The 24,010-nt window shown below is 42.8% G+C and overlaps 1 protein-coding gene across 1 annotated transcript in view; it reads left to right on the top strand.

The window, feature by feature from the left end:
- The window catches only part of LOC126262657 (uncharacterized), a 303,755-nt gene that overhangs the window by 244,635 nt on the left and 35,110 nt on the right, over positions 1 to 24,010 (top strand). Inside the window, exons 2-3 of the mRNA XM_049959430.1 lie at positions 5,290 to 5,411; positions 14,091 to 14,139. Of these exons, the coding sequence (XP_049815387.1) occupies positions 5,290 to 5,411; positions 14,091 to 14,139 (171 nt within the window). The remainder of the gene's footprint in view (positions 1 to 5,289; positions 5,412 to 14,090; positions 14,140 to 24,010) is intronic.

The raw sequence follows: 24,010 nt of genomic DNA on the forward strand, positions 1-24,010 counted from the left end.
GGCAGGTGATCATAGATATTGGACCGTAGATCATTGGAATATTGTTGACGGGCCGGATGAATCACGATTCTTGTTACCCCAGGTCGATGGTCGTGACTGAATCTTCCATGCGAACGATTGCTCGAATAAATCATCGCGTCTGGGACGGATGGCGATGGGGCGGTATTATGCTGCGGGTGTCACTCACTTAAGCTTCCATCGGACCTGTAATAGCCGTTGAAGTCACTATGACAGCTGTGGGCTACGTGAACATGTTGTGTATTATCTGCATCCTCCAACGACCGTGCAGCTTCCAACAGGATAAATGTCTGTGACACAAGGCCAGAATCGTAGCACAGTGATTTGAGGAGTATAATAGTGAACTCACTTGGTTGTTTTGGCTAGAAAATTCGCCTAATTCCTATCCGCAGCTTGTCACACAGTGATTGAAACGGAGCTTGCAGCAGATATGTGAGTGCTCATGCATGTGATTTACAGTAACGTTTTTACATTTTCGTCTTGACGTATTTTGCTAGCTAGTAAATCAAAACGCTGAAAACGTTCAAATTACGTCGCAATCTAGGGAGTTGTAGTATCATATACTGAAGCGCATACAGTCTTGCGTCGTACTGATAACATTCTATAAGATCTTGATTTGAGTGCCTTGTATTATTCATTAACAATATAACAGCGTTGGCTGGATAGTAGGTCATCTCGTACCCCAATAATTAAAAAAATGGTTCAAATGGCTCTGAGCACTATGGGACTTAACATCTATGGTCGTCAGTCCCCTAGAACTTAGAACTACTTAAACCTAACTAACCCAAGGACATCACACAACACCCAGTCATCACGAGGCAGAGAAAATCCCTGACCCCGCCGGGAATCGAACCCGGGAACCAATAATTAAAAAAGAAGTGCATCTCTGTAGTTTGGACGTCGATCTTTCACTCTCTGTGACTGAGAGAACTCGTGCATCACTGATATTAAAAATAGAGATATCGTAATAGCTCGAGTCAAAGACGTTAGAAGTGTGGCAGTCCGTTCCGAAGTCCGCAGTTAGTCATCATAGTACTGTGTGTCAGCGATGGTGGTAGATACCATGCGATCACCTCTTTGAGAGCGAATTATTAAAATAACTGAATACTTATATAGCACGGCAGAAACAACCACCACATTTAATTGGGCAACCCTACAAACGTACTCCCACAGTATTCTTGATGGTTTCCTAGAAAGACGAGCAAAGACTTGGACGTTATCGTAATCGGCGGAGAGCTGATCGCGACGCTGGGGTGCAGAAGACAGCTACACCACAGACGAACTACGTGCGTAGGTTCCCTATACATTTTTATTGTGACGCTGCTTTAGTTGTCCTCTTCATGTCCACTCTTCTGTTCGACTGGTATTCGTTGCTTTCCATCGCGCACATATTTGGTCATGTCGGGCAAGAGCACACAATCCCGCTTGCGAATCAGTGTTGAACAACGGAACGGTAGGGTGTATCTTTTGGGGAGGCCTGTTAGACTAGTAATTTGGCTTGCCGTGTTCACTTGCAGACGAGAACTATGCTGCACCTGAAGCCGTTACGGCAGATGCTATCGGCGTGCAGCGGCACTCCCTCGTCCCATTGTGTGCGCGGCGGGCATGCGGGCCACGGAGAAGGGCCCGAGGAGCACGCCGGTTTATTATAGAAACCGCGACCGCAGCCGGAACGCCAGGACTCTCACCTCTTTCGCACGCGTGTTCGCTGCCCACGGCAGGTGCCCGTCTCTGCAACTGTATACCGCCAGATCGCTGCATGGGCTCTGCATCGTCAGATTTAAAGTAGTTCGCTATAGACAGCTGGCGTTTCGGTCTGCTCCCGTCGGCTCCTATTGAAGCCTCGCGTTGTCTGTTCCCACACCGTTGCCACTACCGGTTCGCAAAGCGTTGTGCACGTCAGCTCTCAAATAGGCAACTTTACTGAACGAGGAAATTTCCCTTTCTGAAGAAGAAAACGTATCTCCTACCTAATCAAAATTGAGAACAGATTTTTGACCAATTAGGGACACACTAGAGATTTATACAGAGTGTATATATGAGAATTTTTACATGATTTTTGGTGCGAGATAGTTCATAATTGTTGTATACATTGACGGAAAAAATCTTAACACCAAAAAAATAATACAGGTGTAGAATAATGAAATTTCGGGAATATATTTTTCAAGGAGACATATTTAAATGACTAACATCGCAAAATCGCAGGTTAATGTCAGCGTGAGATATTCCAAATGTGAAATGCAGATACGTTAATGAGCGGTGTAACCGCCAGATCATTGAACACAAGCCTGCAGACATGCATGCATTGTGTTGTACAAATGCCGGATGACAGTTTGTGGGATGGAGTTCCATGGCTGTTGCCCCCGGTCAGTCAATACAGGAACGATTAATGCTGTTTGTCGATGGTGCTCGAGTTGTCGTCTGGTGGTGTTCCAAATGCTCGATCGGAGACAGATCTGGTGATCGAGCAGGCCATGGCAACTTGTCGACACTCTGTAGGTCATGTTGGGTTACGACAGCGGTATGTGGGCGATCGTTATCCCGTTCGAAAATACCCCTGCAATGCTGTTCATGAATGGCAGCACAACAGATCGAATCATCAGACTGGCGTATAATTTTGCAATCAGGATGCGTTGCGTAATCACGAAAGTGCTCTTCCTGTGGTACTAAACAGCACCTCAGACCATAACTCCATGTGTGGATCCAGTGTGTCTAGCACATAGACAGGTTGACTGCAGGCCCTTAACTGACCTCTTTGTAACCAACATACGTCCGTCATTAGCAACGAGGCAGAACCAGTTTTCATGGCCAAATACAATAGTCTCCACCCTGCCCTCCAATGAGCTTTCTCATGACACCACTGAAGTCGCAAAAGGCGTTGGTTTAGGAGCTTCCCTTGATGTAACTGATTTGTAACAGCTTGTTGCGTCACTGTAGGCAAACTGCTGCAGACGCAGTACGATGCACCAGAGCCATACGTCGAACACTAAAAGCAGCTCCAGACAGATCATAGAGTCTCTCAAGGAAATGTAACTCATCCACAAAGGAAGTGGCTTGCAAGGCGTTTGTTTAGCCGATTCTCGAGTATTGTTCATCAGTCTGGGACCCTTACGGTATAAGACTGGTAGAAGAGATAGAGAAGATCCAACGCAGAGCGGTGAGCTTCGTCACAGAATCGTGTAGACGGCACGGGAGCTTTACCGAGATGCACATAAAACTCCATTGGTAGACGTTACAGGAGAGATGTTGCGCATCGTGGAGTACTTTCTGGGAGGAGTCTGACAACATATTACTTCCTCCCATATACATCTTGCTAAATAACCACGACAAAAAAGGTAGAGATATTAGCCGATACAGAGGCTTGCCGACAGTTACGCTTCTCGCGCTTATTCTGTTGTGGCACAGGGAAGCAGAGAACGGGGGATCAGTTAATGCTACCAGAAGACCTAGGATTATGGAATATTTTTAATATTTTGGAATACGAATGTCGACTTACAAGCAGCCATAAAGAAGTTTCAGTTACGACTCTGTTAAAAACCTGCGTAAAATCGAGTTTAAACCATTTTCTTGAAAATGACCTGACAACACTACTTTTTTCCTTTCTCTGATAGCTAGGCGCTTTCCCCCTACCCCTCCCCTCCCCCCTTTCCTCCACGGGTATCTGTGCCCTAGCGCCAGTGTGTACTAAATTTTGCTGACTGTATTTACCGAAATCATTTACGAATTTAACCACTTAGTTTTCTCCTATACTATATACGTACAATAAATAAATTTATTCATTTGCTCTCGTTCATGGTGTTGCAGTTTTGTGACCAGCAGTGTAGATGTTCCGTACATTTCATATAGTTTATTGTAGATGTTTAATCCCATTTCTGCTAAGGACGCCTGTAAACCATTAATATGCAGTAAATTTCTTGCAAGACATGTGATAAATGTTTCGTTACCACATAATCATTTGGTCGTGGTAAATTCAAATGACCTCAGATCTCGGCAGAATACATGCTGATTTCTTAAGAAGAAAGACACCAAAGTTGGTAGATTTGACACGCACTTCGCTCCATTTAGTTCGCCCGAGAGTTCCTTTCATCGGACCTGTGTAGCGAACGAAGACGGCAGCGGCTCTAACATTATGTGGCACGAACAATGGACGCCCGGAAGTTATGCTGCCTGGCTCCAAAGCGGCACAGTAGAAAGCTGAGGAACTGCAGCCGGCGCGCATGCCGAATGAAGATACGACGGCAATGCGCTTAATGAGATACTGACCGGAAACTGGCGCACCGGCTCTACGTGCGGAAGTCGGAGAGCGCTAGTTTTGTGAAAACAGTAAGTAGCTCTTCAGACCACATTAATCTTGCGTAATTAAATCGGAAGGAGAGGCACGGCGAAAGCGTTGTTACCTTCCTCATGCGAAGGACGTTGCACTCGTTAAATAATTCACCTGTGGGCAAGGTGGAACCTTATCTCCTGTGGCGCAACATTATTTCGGGAAGGAACGAGTGGCGCCTTTCCTTTCATTCGACACGGGTATTCCGCAGGAACGTGCAGTGGAATCGTAGCCATTCCGTTCATAGCAGTTTTTGCTTCCAGCATCAATCACGAAAGAGCTTGTATTTGCCGAATATAACGGTTGCAGTTTTCTCGTCTTCCGAGGAACGTACACTTTATCTGTTTTAATTTTCCTTTCCGCGCACCCGATACACTGGACAAGGTAAGTCGATACACTCAGATGTAGCAACAACTTTTTTCCCTAGACATACTTCGAAAGCATAAAGTACAATTTATTTTCTCCATGCTTTTTAACCTTCTTGTGCACATGTTTCACTGCGGAATACGAAGGAACTTCACACATCTTGACAGCACGTGAGAATAAGTCAGCAGAGGCACGACTGGGCTATACATTAAAAGTTGAAGTAATTTCAGTAGATCATTTCGGTCACAAAGTCATCCCTGACTTTGCAAACCGTTACTTTTTGGCTCATTGAGACAAGTCAGTATATTCCATTTTCATTACAGCATGTTCAAGAATATTACGCTACCTGCCCCATTTTCAGACGTAATAGCAACGAATTTTATAAGTATATTTTCCGAAGATTCTTTATGAAAATCTCCCAATAGGATTTATGGCAGTAAGTGGAATTGAAACTTTGTTCGTAAAACAGTAACTTTTAAACAAAAAGATTTGATAATGGAGCGAACATCTGAAACGCCTGTGTTTAGGAATGTATGCTGAATTTTCCACTGCTACATAGCCCGCTGTTTTCTTTGTTACAGGTGACGCATCGAACAACAGGACAAGTGATGGTCTTGAAGATGAATCTTTTGCGGTCAAATAGGCCGAACATGCTCAAGGAGGTGCAGCTAATGAATAAGTTATCTCATCCCAACATCTTGGGGTAAGTTTGTATTACCACTTCACAGCTGCACGTTCAGTTTTTTTTTTCTCGAAATTATGGATGCAACAGCGTAAACTGGAGTTGATATCTTTGCTATTAGTTAGCTTAACAGTATTTTTTCTTTGTAGAGTGTTAATGCTAATTTTCAACTTTAATCCTGTAAAATTATGAATGTACCGCATATTGTTCACGAACTCCTGAGCGCTGTAAATAATGTAAACAGTGATGTTCTACACCAGATTTTTCTTGAGATATGGATGAAACCAAACAAATACTACATACGAAGTTTCCATTTGTCATTCATCGGCTGAAACAAGACAAATACACAAGCACATTCGATATTTTAACGATACAGGCAGTTCTTCATGATAGCTCCCCTAGCCCTATATGTGTTCGTTGACGTCTTCGAGTTTGAAGTAGCATTACGTTTCGCATTCACGTCTTCTTAATCAGAAGCATTCGTTCCTTCCTACTGGCCCTCTGCCGGCTTCTGATTTCAGACTACTGTCTTTCTCTATTTGGAGAACAATTTCCATTTATCTTTTGTGGCATTCACAGAATGACATGCAGAATTATTTGAGAGAGAGAGAGAGAGAGAGAGAGAGAGAGAGAGAGAGAGAGAGAGAGAGAGAGAGACTGCCTGCCAGATTGCCTTTGTGGACAGAAACTGAAGCACCTTACGTTAATTAGTGGTTTGCGCGCAGTACCAACCCCTTCTAAGATGCGATGCTGCCTCTGTGGGTGTACGATTCTTTCACTTTGCATATATAGGGTGATTCACGAAGATACGCAAATATTTTAATATGTTATTCTACAGGTAAAACTCAAGAAAAAAGTTAATATAAACGTAGGTCCGCAAATGTTTAGTTATGGAGTTACGACTAATAAGAGATTTTGCCTGAAATTTAGCAACTTCGATAGTATGGAGCCATCGCAAAACTGTAAGAGGTTAAAGTAAAGCACGATTTCCATTTATTTTGTTGTTATTGGTCTGGTAGGTCTAATAAAACATGTCCCAGACGTGTATCTGCAGTAGTTTTCCAGTAGAATTATGGCGTTCTTGGAAAATGATCTTCTTCTATAAAAATCAACATGGATTCCGCAAACAGAGATCCTGCGGAACTCAGCTCGCTCTGTTGCTCCACGAGGTCCACAGCGCAGTGGACAACGGCGCTCGGGCTGATGCCGTGTTCCTTGATTTCAGTAAGGCATTTGACACCGTCCCACATTGCCGTTTAATGAAAAAAATACGAGCTTACGGAGTATCGGAACAGACCTGCGACTGGATTAAAGACTTCTTTGCAGATAGAACTCAACACGTCGCTCTTAACGGAACTAAATCGACAGATGTAAAGGTAATATCCGGAGTACTACAGGGAAGTGTGATAGGACCGTTGCTGTTTACAGCATATATAAATGATCTAGTAGAAAGCGTCGGATACTCTTTATAAATCTAGTAGAAAGCGTCGGATACTCTTTAAGGCCATTCGCAGATGGTGCAGTGATCTATACCATAGTTCCAAAACCAGAAGATAGTAAGAATTTGCAGAACGACCTGCAGAGAATTGATGAATGGTGCATGCTCTGGTAGTTGACCCTGAACGTAAGTAAATGTAACATATTGCGCATACATAGGAGACGAAATCCACTACTGTACAGCTACATTATTGATGATACACAGCTGGAGGCTGGAGGATAGGCGCAACTATCCAGAGCGACCTCAAGTGGAATGACCATATAGTTTTATATGGGAAAAGCAGATACCAGACTCAGATTGACCTGAAGAATCTTAAGGAAATGTAACTCATCCACGAAAGAAGTGGCTTATAAGGCACTTGTTCGTCCGATTCTTCAGTACTGCTCATTTTTCGGGGATCCCTATCAGGTAGGACTGATAAGAGGAGATAGAGAATATTCAACGAAGAGCGGTGCGTTTCGTCACGGGATCGTATAGGTGGCGAGAGAGCGTCACGGAGATGCTATAAACAAACTCCACTGGCAGACGTTTCAAGAGAGGAGTTGTGCACCACGGAGAGATTTACTTTTGAAATTTCGGGACAGCACTTTCCACGAGGAGAAAATTTGAGAAATTAGAGCCAATACACAGGCTTACCGGCAATCATTCTTACCACGCACTATTCGCGAGTGGAACAGGGTTGGAGGGATCAGATAGTGGTATCAAAAGTACCCCCCACCGCACACCATTAGGCGGCTTAGGAGTATGATGTAGATAAACATCCAGTGAAGCAAAGATTATTACACAAGTCAATTTGTTTACTTTTAATTAAGAATGTAGAAACGTTTATGTCATTGTTGGCAACCGTTAGTGAGTTGTTTCAGTCGTTTCCTAACCTTGAAACGACTTAGTTTTTTATGTACACTGTACGACTTCCTTACCACTGATCTTTGTTTTTTTTCCGGTCTAACATGAATGAAAGCAGATTATCTGACACTTTCTTACTGTTTCTATTAACGTTATTACCATCATTTTCCCAAAATTAAATTCCCTACAACTGCTGTTGAAACCTTTGTGCAGTTGTAACCTTTGTGCAGTTGTCTGGAATTTAAAAAACAGATTGGACAAAGTAGTTCATAAATTATAAATTTTACGAAATTACTTCTTTGCTTTTGGAAAACTACTGCAGATACACGTCTTGGTCAGACACACATAAAAAAAAAGTTTTGTATCACCTCGGTTCCGAGAGTTCCGGAACCTGTACAGAAAATTGGAATAAAGATCAACATAAACATCATTTCCGCCCATTCTATTGCTCATGAAAACCACACGTTGCATGTTGTACCACCATACAGCGAGACCTTCAGAGGTGGTGGTCCAGATTTCTATACACACCGGTACCTCTGATACCCAGCAGCACGTTCTCTTGCATTGATGCACGCCTGTATGCATCGTGGCATATTTTCCACAAGTTCAAGTCGACATTGTCCCACTCCTCAACGGCGATTTGGCGTAGATCCCTCAGGGTGGTTGGTGAATCACGTCGTCCATAAACAGCCCTTTTCAATCTATCCCAGGCATGATCGATAGGGTTCTTGTCTCGAGAACATGCTGGCCACTCTAGTCGAGCGATGTCGGTATCCTGAAAGAAGTCATTCACAAAATGTGCACGATCGGGGGCGCGAATTGTCGTCCATGAACACGAATGCCTCGCCAATATGCTGCCGATATGGTTGCACTATCGGTCGGAGGACGGCATTCAGGTATCGTGCAGCCGTTACGGCGCATTCCATGGCCACCAGCGGCTTACGTCGGCCCCAAAACAGCAGTTAACCTCCACCTTGCTGCACTCGCTGGACAGTGTGTCTAAGGCGTTTAGCCTGACTGGGTTGCCACCAAACCGACGATTGTGTGGTTGAAGGCATATGCGACACTCATCGGTGAAGAGAACGCGATGCCAATCCTGATCAGTCCTGTGGCTGCACGAAAAGCATTATTCAACATGGTGGCGTTGCTGTCAGGGTTCCTCAGAACCATAATCCGTTGGTAGCGGTCATCCAATGCACTAGTAGCCCTTGGGCGGCCTGAGCGAGGCATGTCATCGACAGTTCCTGTCTCTCTGTATCTCCTCCATGTCCGAACAACATCTCTTTGGTTCACTCAGAGACGCCCTTGTTGAGAGCCCTTCCTGGCACAAAGTAACAATGCGAACGCGATCGAACCGCGGTATTGACCGTCTAGGCATGATTGAACTACAGACAACACGAGCCGTGTACCTCCTTCCTGGTGGAATGATTGGAACTGATCGGCTGTCGGACCTTCTCCGTGTAATAGTCGCTGCTCAAGCATGGCTATTTACATCTTTGGGTGTGTTTTGTGACATCTCTGAACAGTCAAAGGGACTGTGTCTGTGATACAATATCCACAGTCAACGTCTATCTTCATGAGTTCTGGGAACTGGGGTGATGCTCAACCTTTTTTTGATGTGTGTATTTTATTAGATTCACCAGATCAGTAACAACAAAATAAACGGAAATCGGGCTTTTCTTTCACCTCGTACAGTTTTGCGGTTTTGCGACGGCTTCATATTAGCAAAGTCGGTAAATTTCAGGCAAAATCTTCTATTAGCCGGTACTCCGTAAGTAAAATTTTGCAGACCTATGTTTATATCAACTTTTTTCTTTAGTTTTGCTTGTAGACTAACATATTAAAATATTTGCATATCTTCGTGAATCGCTCTGTAGATTCCGTATTTAGTTATTCATCACTGTATATATCAAACCTCAAGCCAAACATGAATATTTGTAGGTTATGTGTCCACAGTTATACACCGAAGAACCAAAGAAACTGGCACACCTGCCCAATATGGTGTAGGGCCCCTGAGAGCACACGTAAGTGCCGCAACACAACGTGGCATGGACGCGACTAATGTCTGAAGTGGTGCTTGAGGGAACTAACAGCATTAATCCTGCAGGGCTGTCGATAAATCCGTAAGAGTACGAGGAGGTAGAGATCTCTTCTGAACAGCACGTTGCAAGGCATCACATGCTCAGTAATGTTCGCGTTGGGAAGTTTGGTGTCCAGTGGAAGTGCTTAAACTCAGAGGAGTGTTGCTTGAGCCACTCTGTAGCAATTCTGGACTTGTGGGGTGTCCCATAGTCCTACTGGTATTGCCCAAGTCCGTCGGAATGCACAGTGGACATGATGCAGGTGATCATACAGGATGCTTACGTTCGTGTCACCTATCAGAGTCGTATCTAGACGTATCAGGGGTCGCATATCACTCCAACTGCAGACGCCCCACACCGTTACACAGCCTCTACCAGCTTGAACAGTCCCCTGCTGACATGCACGATCCATAGATTCTTGAGGTTGTCTCCATATCCGTACTCGTCCAACCAAGCAACATGTTTCCAGTCATCAACTGTCCACTGTTGGTGTTGACGAGCTCAGGCGAGGCGTAAAGCTTTGTGTCGTGCAGTCATCAAGGGATACACGAGTGGTCCTTCGGCTCCGAAAGCCCATATCTATGATGTTTCGTTGAATGGTTCGCACGCTGACACTTGTTGCTGCCCAGCATTGAAACCTACAGCAATTTGTGGAAGGGTTGCACTTCTGTCACGTTGAACGATTCTCTTCAGTCGTCGTTGGTCCCGTTCTTGCAGGATCTTTTTCTGGCCGCAGCGATGTCGGAGATTTCATTTTACCGGATTCCTGATACTCACGGTACAGTCGTGAAATGATCTTATGAGAAAATCCCGACTTCATCGCTACTTCGGCGATGCTGTGTCCCATCGCTCGTGCGCCGACTGTAACACCACTTTCAAACTCACTTAAATATTGATAACCTGCAATTGTAGCAGCAGTAACCGATATAACAACTGCGCCACACACTTGTTGTCTTATATAGTAGTTGCCGACAGCAGCGCCGTATTGTGCCTGTTTACATATCTTTGTATGTGAACACTCATATCTATACCAGTTCCTTTGGCGCTTCAGTGTAATTTCCTTGCCATCGGATGCTCTTGTCGTTTAGTTCAAAACAGGGAATTCCTGTTTGGGTCGGGATAGCATCAGCAGGTGCGACATAGTGATCAACTCGTCATATGCAGAGAGGATAAAGCTCTAAGCAGATGTGTAAGAGAGGAGCTGATCTGTTTCATGACAGAAAATGTTGAAGGGCCTAGTCTGTCTCAGACTGAGTCCATACACAGCATGTTTCGGAAAGGTTCATTCATTTCACAATGTTCCTTCTACATAAACAGAGATAGAAACTTGGGGTAAATTTTAAGGTTTCCATAGGACGAAACGTTGCATTACTTTCCAAAAGAACCATCACCTTTTACGAGGGTTATGTCCTTCATGTACATGCACTAGAATCTTGGGGTACTTTTTACAATTATGTTTAGAATCAAAGTACAGGTATTCGCTTACCTTTCTTAATCGTTCAGTGTGGCCTCCACCGGACACATGACACACTTCTAGGCGATAGTTCCCCTCTTGACATATTTCTGTAAGCGAACTGGAATTACTACATTCACTGGTTTTGAGATGCAGTTGAAAGGAAAGCACATAGACAGAGCCTTTCACAAACCTCCGCAAAAATAAATAAATAAAATAATTTGTTTTAAAAACACGTACCTTGAGGTCGGGCTACCTTGGAGGCCAATGGTGTAAAGCGATATTTGTACGCCCTCTTACGGTGTAGGAGTCTCGGTGCCATCCTCTCGACGAAAATCACGCTGCATTGTTGTAACTGAATCGCGCTTTTGAAATGCAGACGCATAATGCCTTTTGTCGCTGTGGTATCGTCATGCCAACTCCAGCCACATTGGGTAATCAACGAGCGAGCATGCCAACAGCAGAAAGGAGACCTCTACTGGCAATCACAGTAACTGACGACTTACAGCTGATGTCAAGATAAACTTTTACTTTCAATGCTTAAGTTAAAATGAACTTAAAATTTCAGTTTTCATTCGTGTAAAATATGTAGTCTTGTGAAGTCGTATGACTCTTCCTGAAACATGGCACTGCCTAACGTGGAATCTTGTTTTCCTTACGTAAATCCCTGAAGTGCACAAAATCCGTACGCTGAGCCGTGTTGTTTGCGGAAGACAACTACTAGGCATTATTACAAGAGAACATTAATTTTTGTCAACACCTATTTTCAAATTAATTTGTACATGTGTAGCGAAACACGGAAAGCCATACATGGGACCAAAACCATTGTAGTTGAGTAGTAAGGCCCTGGACATAAAACAAATGAAAAAATTGTCTTGCACATGTACACTAATGATAAATTGAACTGCAGTGTGTAGCACTCGCTTCCATCCTGATTATGGCTGTTAGGCGTCGTGACACGAACTACGCAAGATAGTCAAAACGTTCGGAAGCTATTGTGATCCATGACCCCTCAGTCGGCAATTGTAGCTCGCAGAGAATGATAGCTGTATTCAAGGCGCATGCGTCCCCTCGATAGCGACTTTGGTATGGTGAGTCTGACTGACCTCAGGTGATCTAAGGAGCAACACAAGCACAGTCATGTCCTTGATGCGTATCTCGGTCAATTCCACTTGAATTCGGAAGGAGTGGGGTGGTGCAGAGTCTAGCTTGAAGTACAGACAACCTGCAGAGGACTGTAGCTGCACAATAGGGTGCACATCATGGACAGTAGAATGGTGTATCGTTCGACGGTAAGATCCATGGCAGACGCACCAGGGGTTCCGTTTCATCACATAAAGAAACCATTAATGGCAAGCCGGATGGATCATATCATCACTTACGGTGTTTCCCGCACTTGTGCATCAGAGTGCACTTACAGGACTCTTCAGCCCAGGTAACCATTTTTCTATGCTTAGAGCGGTCCAGTGGCGGTGTTTTTGCTCTCAAGCTGCTTCTGTGCCTACTGACGCACGGTGGTGAACAGAGCTACCCCATACCTAGATGGTAGATGAGGCTAGTATCACTGGTCTCAGGTCGTCGTCGTCTTCGTCCAGCAGTTAACGTGCTATTGATTTGCGGCACTGTGTGTGTATCCACTGTTGCAATCCAGAATCCTTTCATCAACGTGTTGCTCACGGTAATTGGCTATGGCGCCGCATTTTTCTCCGAATGTAGTCCAGTGCTTCCACGACCTCGGTGCTCCCCATGCGGTGATTTCCCACGACCTGCCCGCAGTCAGATGCGCAAGTACTGCGCAACTTGCCATCTTGTGCTCGACTGTCATGTCGACGGCGTGCACAAAATGCGAAGAAATCCCAGTGATGTTACGTGTCAGGCCGTTGCATTCGCTGTAACGACGAGCACGTTTACTCGCACACAGCAACCAACTCCATTTCGGTTATTAACCAATTTATGTTCCTTATACTACTACTTAATTTCGTAAGCTACAAAATACTAATTTGCATCAAATTTACAGAGTACTAATTTGCATCAACTTTACAGAGATTTCAAGTATTTTGCATTTGAGTTTTAGATGTAATGAACTATCTTTTCGCCGGAAATTGTATTTGGCAAGAGACACAACGAAACTTAGTGCCAAATTACAGCTGTGTGTCGGATCGGGACTCGAACCTAGACCCTTTACCTTTCGCGGGCAAATACTTTTACCGACTTAGCTATCCAGGCACGACTCACGATGCGCCGCTACAGCTTTACTTCCGCCAGTAGCACATCTCCTATTTCACAGAAGTTTGCGAAGTGAGTCGTGCCTGGGTAACTCAGTCGGTAGAGCATTTGCTCGCGAAAGGCAAGACTCCAAATTTGAGTCCCGATCCGGCACACATCTGTAATAAGTTTCGAATCAGCACACACTCTACTGCACAATGAGACATCGTTCTGGAGACCCACGGAACCTGTGATGTAACACATTTGAGTTGTACAGGAACGCGGTACATTGCGTGACGATAATAATTCTGTTCACTCTTTCAAGAAAGCATGCATCGTTCAGTGGTACACCTTCTGGGAGACTTGTCCCATAACTATCATACAGAAGATACACTTTGTAGTGTTAATAGACACAGTAAAAATATTTCTTCAGTAATTTAGTAATAACTGACCTCCAATTTCGGTATGGCTCACGTGGTTGTTGGAGACTTGGTAAACGTGGAAGTAAAGATGTATCGAACTAGAGAAATCGCTAGGTGAGGAGTTTTACAGATGATGTTAGATATTCTAGTGATGTACAGTACTGAAAAATTGATTACCTGCTTTTATTTACACAGGTTCATGGGTGTATGCGTTCATGAGGGGCAGCTACACGCACTGACTGAGGTGAGTAACATATTCATATTTTGTTTCTCAGATGGTATCTCGGTAAAACGACGCAGTAACATAGTATCTGCATGCCCCGCATAGGGTAACCATAGTTCTAGACTTTCCCGTAAAATCTGTGAACACGCTTTAGTCGCAACCGATAACTGTCGTGATTGTTAGAAATTAATTAATTATTTTATTGGATTTATTTGTCGGTTGAAAGAATTATACTCAAACGAAGACTTGCAGTTATAATCGGTTGCCTGCCTTTTTCATAGTCTACCACTGTGTAACTCTAAAGGACATGGCCAACTACCTTACGCTCTGACAAATTGCATCAGCGTTAATCAGTTCAGAGGCAATGGACGAAGTGTTTAAAACAAACGTGTTATTGCGCTCAGCGGGAAAGGATCCTGTTGCGCGTACACACACACACACACACACACACACACACACACACACACACACACACACAAACACACAAAACAACTAGCTAAGCAAATTTCTGTCCTTACTCAATATGTTGAATCAGCGGCGGTTATCATTAAATTTGGGCACATTTTCTCGACATGCGTATGTATGCATTTCTTCTACTGTTAGAAACATTTCTGCGTGGTGTTTTGCATAAGGGTACGCCGGGACTCCCTGATGTTGCTTTCCAGTGTGTGGCAAGAACACCTCTGCTGCTCCAGTGCCTGTGAATTAAGTTCACTGAAACTTTATTACATTGTGAGAACACATTCAAGGATTGAATAGCAGGTGCCCACCACTGTATCACGGCAGGTAAGAACATGGTAATAGGAAGGGCTGTTTGGTTATTTTATGTATATATAATCACCAGGAGAAGGCTTTATCGGTGGTTTTCTTAAATATTTACTTCACTTTTCCATGTAATGTTCACTATTGTACGTAACTCCATTCACTTTTAAGCACTTTCCGTAAAGTTAGACTAGCTTATTCGGCCCCTATTCATAGAAATTCTTCAGTTGGGAATGGAACACGTGTCAACGGTGGCTTTGATCTTCATCATCTTCAAACAGTTGTTCACCAAGCCATTGTTTTAAGTCCAAGGCGAAGTAGTAGTCGCTTGCTGCGACGTCGACTGTGAACGTGGTGGCAAATTTCCGACAGAAATGCATTCTTAACCTTGGTGTTCATTCAGAGTTAACAGTAATACCAATTTTACACTATCTTCACCCCTCGTCTGAATCCGGAAACGTGAGATAACTCAGCCTATTTTTCTTCTCTGTCAAGAACATTTAAGAACTTTCATACTCATCGTTTCGTCGAGAAACTTCTAGCTTCTAATTTTTTGGTGCACTTTTTTCTGCGGTTGTTTGACCGGCATGAATTAGTACTTCTGGTCACGGGAGGCAATAGTTAATCAACGTACACAGCGACCGCAGCAAACTGTACACGAGACTATGACATTACGGTGTTGACTTGGCGATTGAGTGTGTGCAACCACAGCTCATCCAGTACGCAAAAACTTGACAAGGAGAACTCGCGATACCTCGCTCTCCGATCCATTCGAAACGTGGCAGCGTGAAAGAAGAGTGAAAATAAAGGGACGCCTATTTTGGCCGAACTGCCAACACTCAATAGTTTTCGAGAAAATTGTCCAAGTTTGGACGCCATTTCATCAGGCCGTTCACTCAGCTGGTAGCCAAGTGAGTTTGTATCGCAGTGGCTAAGAACAAAAGTTCGAATTACTGAGCTCTGTGTTGGGGAATCCTTTCTTACTTGTTTTCCTTCTCTTTCACCTAAGTACACATATGTGCCACCAATATTTTTTGGACGTAATGAAGTGCAATGCAGTTATTGACAAAAGAAATGAGCATTTCACATCTTATTAAAATAGATTATACACCCCAAATTGTTTATAATTAGCAGTAACTGAAAATTAAAAACATGTAAAATCTAGTCCTATTTAGTTTTTTGCTTACTGTTATGTTTAAAGGGAACCATTGAGTTCCTGAGGGCAATATCTATCACAAAGACATTCAGACATAAAAAGTGAGGACATCACAAGCGTCACGTAAACCTGTTCGATCTCCCACTTGCCGGCTGGCCGCACACAGGTGTGACTCAGGCAATGTTGGGACGTGCGGACACTTTCATTCGAGGTGATCGACGGATCGAAATCAAACACCTCGCTGCTCAACTGGACGCCTGTGTTGGTAGTGCTGGCACACTCGTTGGGATACTCCAAGGTGTGTGTGCTCCGCATCCACCCTACAGGCCGTGTCTCGCACATTCCGACTTCCATCTGTTTGGCTCAGAGAAAGGACGCATTCAGCGGGAAGCAGTATGTAGATAATGGAGAAGGTTGATTCCGACGTCGACCAGTATAGTAGTACCGTCAGAGCATATAGGTCCTCCCAGAAAGGTGGCGTATGATCGTCGAGTTGAATGGAGATTATGTTGAAAAACACGTTTTTGTAGCCAGAAGAGTGGGGAATAATATGGTGATTGGAATGCTGAATAAAACCAACCTGCTTTCAGAAAAAATGTGTTGCATTACTTATTGAACGCCTCTCGAATTTTTTATAATATCCCTTGTCGGTTGTGTTGGTAAGGGTTACTTTCAGAAGAAACATAAGACTGGATTTGAACACGGGGCGCGAAAATTCGAAGCTGTGTTCTTAGCCACTGCGCTAGCCGCTCAGTTGGTTACACGCAGCGCGAGCGAACTGATGAAGTGGTGTCGAAACTTTGACCGTCATTTTCTCGGAAACTACTGAGTGTCGACAGTTAAGCTACAGTTAGTGCCCTTTTATGTTCACCCTGCAAAGTTTCGACTGGATCAGAGAGCGACCTATGGCGAATTCTCCTTGGATCCGTAGCTGACTCTCTTCACAATAAGTCACCTATACAAACTTTTTCGAATAGAGCGCCATCTGCCCATCAAATTCAGTTGTGTAGATATTTGGCGGTTGCATGTATTAGGACCAGTCCCGATGTCAAACCAGCTGACTGTTTCATAAATACACAGCGAGCTTCCGCTGTACTCACGCACGAGAAGCAAGAAATTGCCTGCATTATTCCTGCAACTGCTACGCTATTTACGCGTCATTTTGATGCCAATATTTCGATTAGTACAGTGCTCATGGCGTTTTTGAATTTCGGTAATTTTTATCAAGACTTCTTACGAAACAGAATTTGAACACCCTTATATTGCCGAGAGTGAATTCAGCGTCTCCCCCATGGGCTCCCATCAGTTCTAGCATTACTTTTGTCTGTTTTGAAATCCACGGAAGAAACACTCTGATGCGAACTGAATCGAGGCATAGTTCATGAAGTTCGGTATGCTAACGGTGCGTCATTATCAAACACTGGTCAACAAACACGACAGCAATATATCCCTGATACTGTGAACGCATTTTGCAAAACGATTGTGTATGCTTTCACTGAATTCTTTCCTTTGCAAGGATACTGGGGCATTGGAACAAGTTGGAAAAAAACTGAATTTCTGTTGATCCTCGCCGATTCCTTATCTAGTCTTTAGTCCAGAAAGCCGTCCGTTATGGCCGAGCGGTTCTAAGCGCGTCAGTCCGGAACCGCGTGACCGCTACGGTCGCAGGTTCGAATCCTGCCTCGGGCAACCACACAGGTTTAAGTAGTTCTAAGTTATAGGGGACTGATGACCTCAGCAGTTAAGTCCCATAGTGCTCAGAGCCATTTGAACCATTTTAGTCCAGAAAAAGAAGAATAATAAAGCGATGAAAAATCATGGTGTCACCAAGGGAAGGTATATATGCTAAATATACAACGGTGCATCGTTGTGGCGCCATAATACTCGTAATTACGGCTACTTCTGGGAAGTTACTCCTTCAGGAGTGTGTTGTACAGATTGTTGACATAAGTATTTCCTGTCGTAATAAGAAGCCGCACTGTATTGGTTAGCATACATTTTGAAAACACATTTTCGTGTAACGCAGCTGATTAACTAATCAGGTGTAAATCGTTATTTAGGAAAGGCCTTAGAAAGGACGGCCCATTGCATTGCGGTTCGTCAAAAAAATAGTGGTTACTGCGAGTATACACAATTTACACTGATTAATAAAAGGTAGTATGTTCATTCAGACAAAAAGTGATGTGAAAGCAGACTGACTCGCTCAAGGAAAACAGGTCAGAAACTTCATGACTGTCAGTCTGCAGAGGATATAATGAGACAGTTTGTGGAATGTTCCAAAGAACGGTATGCTCCGTACTACGTTGTAGATAGAATTACTGTTACTGGCAAATATTATGCTTCATTTACGACGAAAACACCAATACTTTCCTTGCTGCTAATGAGAGACTGTTGTCTTGTAGAAAAAAAAGCACGTTCTTTTCGATGACGTTCCTTTTCTGGTAAATGAAAAGTTTTGCCAGTGACCAGGTTCCATTCCTGAAGTGCAGTTCTGGAAGGTCTACTACGGCCATAAAAAACTCCTAATATGATGTATGAGTAGTGTACATGGCAAATGTTCCAACAATTTGTTCTTCCGATCGCTCTGTTTTCACCTTAAGAAAGCACTTTTTTGGGCCAATGCATTGTCCTAATCGAAGATGTCTTTCATACTATCGAAATCCACAACCTCTTCTCCCGTTATTAATCCATTTACTACCGAAGTTTGCATAGTGCACTGTCTTTGCAAAACAATTAATAACAAGATTACGCGTACCATGGAATAATTATCACAATACTTCTGGCAAATAAATACCTACTACGCCTCTGTTGGTGCTCCCTCTAGGAGGAGTGGACGGAGTGCGAACTCGGGAACGCTTGGAGTAGTTTCTGCCACACAAGGTACACATGGCTTCGTAACTGAAATAAGTATTCATAAGTAAGAAACCCCATGCGTTTTTAAATGTGAGGATGAAAGACTGAAGGAAATCATTTATTAAAACAGTGGAAAGCAACTGATACTGTAGGTTAATTCATAGTCTTTGAGATCGCGTATCTGTTTATTAACGGCACCGTTTGCATTTAAGTCCAAGTTCAGTCGAATAGAAATCTGTAAAACAATTTTAATGAATTTATCGTGCAAGAAATAATTTTCTGTCCTCTCATGTTCTGGAAAATGACTCATGCACGTACATAAAACACTCTAATTTACAAATGGAAATTAGAGGGGGGGGGGGGTACGCATGTAACCGATCAGCACAGTAGTACTCAGCCAGTTCATTTTCGAATGCTGGTGCTGAGTCCCAACAAATATCACTCAACTAAGTTTTGCATCCGGATCGTAGCCCACTTTCTTAAATGAAAACGTTCGACGATAGACATAGCTTTTAGAAATGTCTGCAAAACATGCGAGTCCCGTCATCTTAAAATAATTGTCAATAAACAACCGCACGTATGTCGGAGAAATCTGCCACACTTTTCAGCCCAACCGCAGAGAGACTCGCCTAATGCAGTTCAGTTAGGCAAGAATTAATCGGAACTATATGTGGAGTTTACACACAAACATCCTCAGGCATCTGTTCAAGCGATTGGAAATATTAACCAAAAGTTTGCGCTACATTTATACACTGGTAAAGTATTTTCTCGACAGTCCATTGCAGCTTGATTTTTTTTTTTTTAATTTGTGTCAAGTTCCTATGGGCCCAAACTACGGAGGTTATCGGTCCCTAGGCTTACACACTACTTAATCTAACTTAAAGTAACTTAAAGTAACTTACGCTAATGACAACACACACAGCCATGCCCGAGGGAGGACTCGAACCTCCGACTGGGGCAGCCGCGCGAACCGTGACTAGGCGGTTATACCGCACGGTTACCCCGCGAGGCCATCTTGAAATTAGTAGAGATACTCAGATATTAAAAAAAAAACTAATTCTTAAGTTTGGCATAGAATGGATGAAGTAAAATGCGGTAAAACTTTTCGACTGTTTGTCCATGGAAATAAGATCTTCGATAGTCATCAGGAGTATTTTTCAGTATAGAACGAAGTTGTTTTCCGTAACAAGTCCTTTTATACTATAGAGGAACTCCTCTATAGAAATAAGTAGTCAATTACTAACATACAAATGGCCACCATGTAACTACATAGAACATTACAAGGTTGGTGTAAGAAGCTGTACCAGTATACGCAAATGTTTTCAAGTCCTGTCAAGCGTGAAACATCGATAGGATTTTGTAAGCAGAAAATGTTAATCCTTGTGACATTCAGTTTAAACTCCTTAACGTTTGTGGCGAAGGTGTCGGGAACAGGAATGGTACCAGAAAGTGATGCACTGAAAGAAAGGATGGACTGCTTTATCAAACAGAATCGATGAGTCACGATTAATTTAGTAGTAGTCTGCTCAGTTAGTGTAGTATTTTTAATAAATACATATGTGTGATGAATGTTTTGCTAAGAGAAGACTGACGAAAAGGGAAGCTCTTGTTTCTCAGAGTAGTTCTTTAAAACATCGCCACATTGAGAACGGTGCAGTTTCATCGAATTAGAGGATTTCTATGTTCGGGAGAAAATAGTTTGATATACGTTAGCGTCTTCTTATTCTGTATTATGCGTTCTTTAGCCACGTGAATGAGTGTGTCAGGGAATGAGACAACAGTTCTATCTCCAGAGGAAACAGCCGAATCCTTTGAATCTGAACCGAAGAATTGAAAGCTGATTTTAGTTAATCTTGACAACAGGTTTATCTATGTTCCGCTTACGCGCAGATGTAAGGGAAAGTCTCGGTAAACAAACGTAAGTAGAAGGTTACGGAGATTACTGCAGGACATAATTCGTGTCTGTTAAAAACAAAATTGCTAACTGTAACTGACAGGGGATGACGCGAACCTAGTCGTATATCTTAACGCGCAACACGCTTAGCTCCCAAAACAGGTAGGTGATGCAGACCCAGATTAAGTGACAAAAGGTGTTTTTTTTTCGGCATAACACTGAAATGCGCGTCAGCATGTACCTTTTTGGAATAGTAATGAATAAAACTGCCCAAGGCGTTATTTATTTTTAAGTCCACTATGAGCTAAGGAGTGATAAATACTCATACCAATGAATCGGTTGAAATAATTATACAAGCTACATACTTCTAGTGGTATACCTGTTTACTAGTGTCAGAGAGTTAACGTCCGTGAGCTGGTACATTAGCCAACCTGATGTGATTTTCAGGCGGTTTGCCGTTCTCTCACCGCGTAAGATACAAAAACACATAAAACACGATTCACAGACAGATGGCGCACACGACTTCGCCCTCTTAGGTTACCTTGATAATTGTGATGTTAGGATTGTCATCTGCCGCATAGTTAAGTAATAAATAAAATGTGCCAAATCCGGAAAGAAGAGAGTCCCTTACTAGACAGGATAAACGCCGAGGAGAAGAACTGATTGAGAAAGGCACGGCGGTCGGTCGGTATCGCATGGTGTTCAGCGCCTGACTTGGTTTAGAACATTACCTTGCTTTATATAGAAGACGAAGCAGAATTACATGTTATTTATTAAAGTTTTATTGTGTTGGATGCCAGTAACGTTCCAAGATACAGCTTTTCCGGGGAGCGGCTGCACTATTGACAGAAGTCTCGCTAAATCATTTAAATTATTAAATAACACAGTGTATCTCTTTTGGACTGCCGCAGCGTATAGAGATGGTACGAGCTCTGTTTCCCATTTAGTGTATTTCCCCTACAATATAATATTTTGTAGGAATAAGATTAACAGTGTAACAAAGACAACGTCGCTCTTAAAACCATGTTCCGAATTGAATTCATTGCAAGCTTCCAGCTCAGAATAATTGTACTGTGTGTCTCATATGCAGTTCGTGAATTAGAATTTTATAATCCACTCATAACTGGAGACTTACTGTGTTGGATTTTCGTTTCAATCATACCAAACTAAGTATGCGGCTATTTCGTGTAAGCGTTTGCGAATATAAGTCTGCAAATGCATCATTCAACTCTGTACAAGCAACCAGTTACGGAACAAACAGTGCTTACTTGCCGAGCTAACCATCGCGGCAAACTGGATTCACCAATCAATCTGCAGAGGCCTTTCAAGAGCAAGCCAATAAGTGGCGACTACTGTGAAGAGTGTTCTGTCATGTTACCGCAGACATTCGCTTGTTGCTTACGTCACAAATCCAACCTCTTATGACTTCTGTTTGTTTCTCGATGTAATATTTATTTACTTTTCCTTTCGATTTTTGGTCTTACGAGGTAGCGCGATGATTAAGGCACTCGGCTCGCATTGGGAGCAGCGGGGTTAAAAGTTTCGTCTGGGCTCCAATATATAGGCTTTCCATGGTTTATCTCAATCGTTTAAGGCTATATCTGAAATAGTTCTTTCAAATAGACAATGGCCAGTTTACTACCCCATCCGTGTTCAGTTAGATACTTTGCTCTCAAACCACAGTAACGGTACCCGCAACTTTTCTTGCAAGTGGGATGTTTTTGCTTGTCTTGGTGCATTTTCATCTTCAATCGCTTACTGTTGCGACTGCCTTTCGAGCCCTGCCATGTGAAAGTGGATCATTTACTGTTATGAAACGTGGGAGAATTTTATTAGAATTGCAACTAAACAACGCTGAATAATTTTCAACAGTGTTAATTGGTTTTTTGGTCGATGACTACCATATGCAGTACACACTGCGCGGGAAGTGTAGTCTTATCAAAAAGTTGGCGTAAAATGTGATGTGCACGCCCTACCGAGATATTTGCAATGGCAACGAGCTCGCATACTTTCAGCTGACGATTATTACATGCAGCATTATGAATTTGTGCAAGCACTTATTCCTATTGGGATGTCGTGAGCGCCAATTATCTTCAGTGGATACACGAAAACGCTAATGTTTAGGAGCTCGCTTCTTAATCATCGAAACCGATGGGCAAATTCCTTAGATGGCCCGTTCTAACTCTTTTATAATATGTGTGAATACCACAGGGAAACGATGTGCTTTATTACTGGTCGTAATTTAGTTTTATTCGTTTTTCACGAAAATCTTGCCTCTTCAATGGTTATACTATTATCTCAAACAAACAAACTCAAAATCTGTGGTACGTCATTAAAGAATATTAATTTCCAAAGATTATGTTTTGGAACATTCAAGTTTTTATTTATTTATTATTATTTTTTTTAAAGGCCAAGGACTAGACGTTTCTTGTTGGTACTTAGAGTTTCAAATTTGTGCGCTTATGTATCTGCATGAAATCAAAAGTACATAAAAGTAGTTTGTTGCTGGATTACTCATACCAAAACAAAGAAAAAAATATTGCGTAAATGTATGTCCGCAAAGACTTCGTTTTTGTTTTATCGTTGAAAGAATATTTTATGTGATGTTACGGATAAAAATCGACCTGCTCACCATCACTTTCAGATCTACAAAACCTATGCCAGACAGTGAGAAGAACCATGTGATTGATTTGTGCATGATGGTTTCTAGCAATTTCTTGCAACATTTAAATGAGGCCAGAGTCTATCACGACAGACGAGTAGTTGAGAAATATACCGATACCGGTACTTTAACTGTACTAAATTTTTGGGAAATTTTCAGATTTTAATTGTTTCTGTTCCATTCTGGCTACTGAATAAGACTGCCGCGATGCGATGACTGTTGACAGATCTCTGAATGAATGGAATAGGATTTCTTTTCTAAATCAGCGAGTAGCGCACTTCTTAAGGCACTCGACTCGCGCATTCAGTAGCGCCGACGTCCAGTTTCTGCTCGGTCATTGGATTTAGGCTTTTCGCACTATTAACTAGACGTATTGTGGAATTTTACGAAACTTGCAGAATATAATAATAATAATAATAATAAATCGGTGCAGTGAAAGGTTATCTGAAAGAAGCAGGAGTAACACAACTTGACACACAATGCAGAGTAAGTTTTAGGCGTAAAATTTATGACAAGGCAAGGCGTAGCAGAAAATGTCAGAAAGGCAGGAACAACTTTGTCCGCC

This window comes from Schistocerca nitens, chromosome 1 (genome assembly GCF_023898315.1).
Source record: "Schistocerca nitens isolate TAMUIC-IGC-003100 chromosome 1, iqSchNite1.1, whole genome shotgun sequence".
NCBI classification, from domain to species: Eukaryota; Metazoa; Arthropoda; class Insecta; order Orthoptera; family Acrididae; genus Schistocerca; species Schistocerca nitens.